The 607-nt window shown below is 34.3% G+C and overlaps 1 protein-coding gene across 5 annotated transcripts in view; it reads right to left on the reverse strand.

Moving 5' to 3' along the window:
• The window catches only part of LOC106873221 (methionyl-tRNA formyltransferase, mitochondrial), a 60214-nt gene that overhangs the window by 21629 nt on the left and 37978 nt on the right, over positions 1-607 (reverse strand). For all 5 annotated transcript variants that reach the window (XR_008265935.1, XM_052974352.1, XM_014920477.2 and 2 more), the window contains exon 8: positions 390-481. Coding sequence is in view for 4 of the 5 variants with exons in the window: in XM_052974352.1 (XP_052830312.1) it covers positions 390-481 (92 nt within the window). In the remaining variant the exon portion in view is untranslated. The remainder of the gene's footprint in view (positions 1-389; positions 482-607) is intronic.

A 607-nucleotide genomic window follows, 5' to 3' on the forward strand; every position in this document is an offset into this window, starting at 1 on the left:
ATATACACATATACTACTTGATAAATTCTTATAGAGATTTTATCCTATTTTTAAATTAAACATACGTACATACATACATACATACATACATACATATATATATATATATATACACACACACGCACACATTATGTGTGTGTGTGTGTGTGTGTAAAAAGGAAATTATCCAAAACAGTTGGAGCTGTAGGTTGCTATTTAGTGTCTGATCAATTACATCAGTGTCATAAGTCAAGTCCAACAACAACAACAACAGCATCAACAGCAACAAAAGGAATCGTAGCAATGGCAGCAGCAACAACAACAACATCAGCTTCCCCATCCATCTTCAAACAGATAAGCTATTATCCAGACAAGTGTGTATCAGAGGATGTTCGTATTAAGAATCTTACCCTTTCATGGAAAGCTCGGTACTGTCTATCAATCATATCACAGGTCTGCTCTGCCCAGTTGATGTACATCATCTCTTTGGTGGGTTTATGTGCTACATTACAGAAATTAGAAGATGGTGAAGAGGAGCAGTGTGGAGTACAACGCATAATCATTTCAATACGAACAAATAAAACAAAAGCAAAATGCAAATAAACAATCTGTATTATCTATATATATA

This window comes from Octopus bimaculoides, chromosome 18 (genome assembly GCF_001194135.2).
Source record: "Octopus bimaculoides isolate UCB-OBI-ISO-001 chromosome 18, ASM119413v2, whole genome shotgun sequence".
Classification (NCBI taxonomy): domain Eukaryota; kingdom Metazoa; phylum Mollusca; class Cephalopoda; order Octopoda; family Octopodidae; genus Octopus; species Octopus bimaculoides.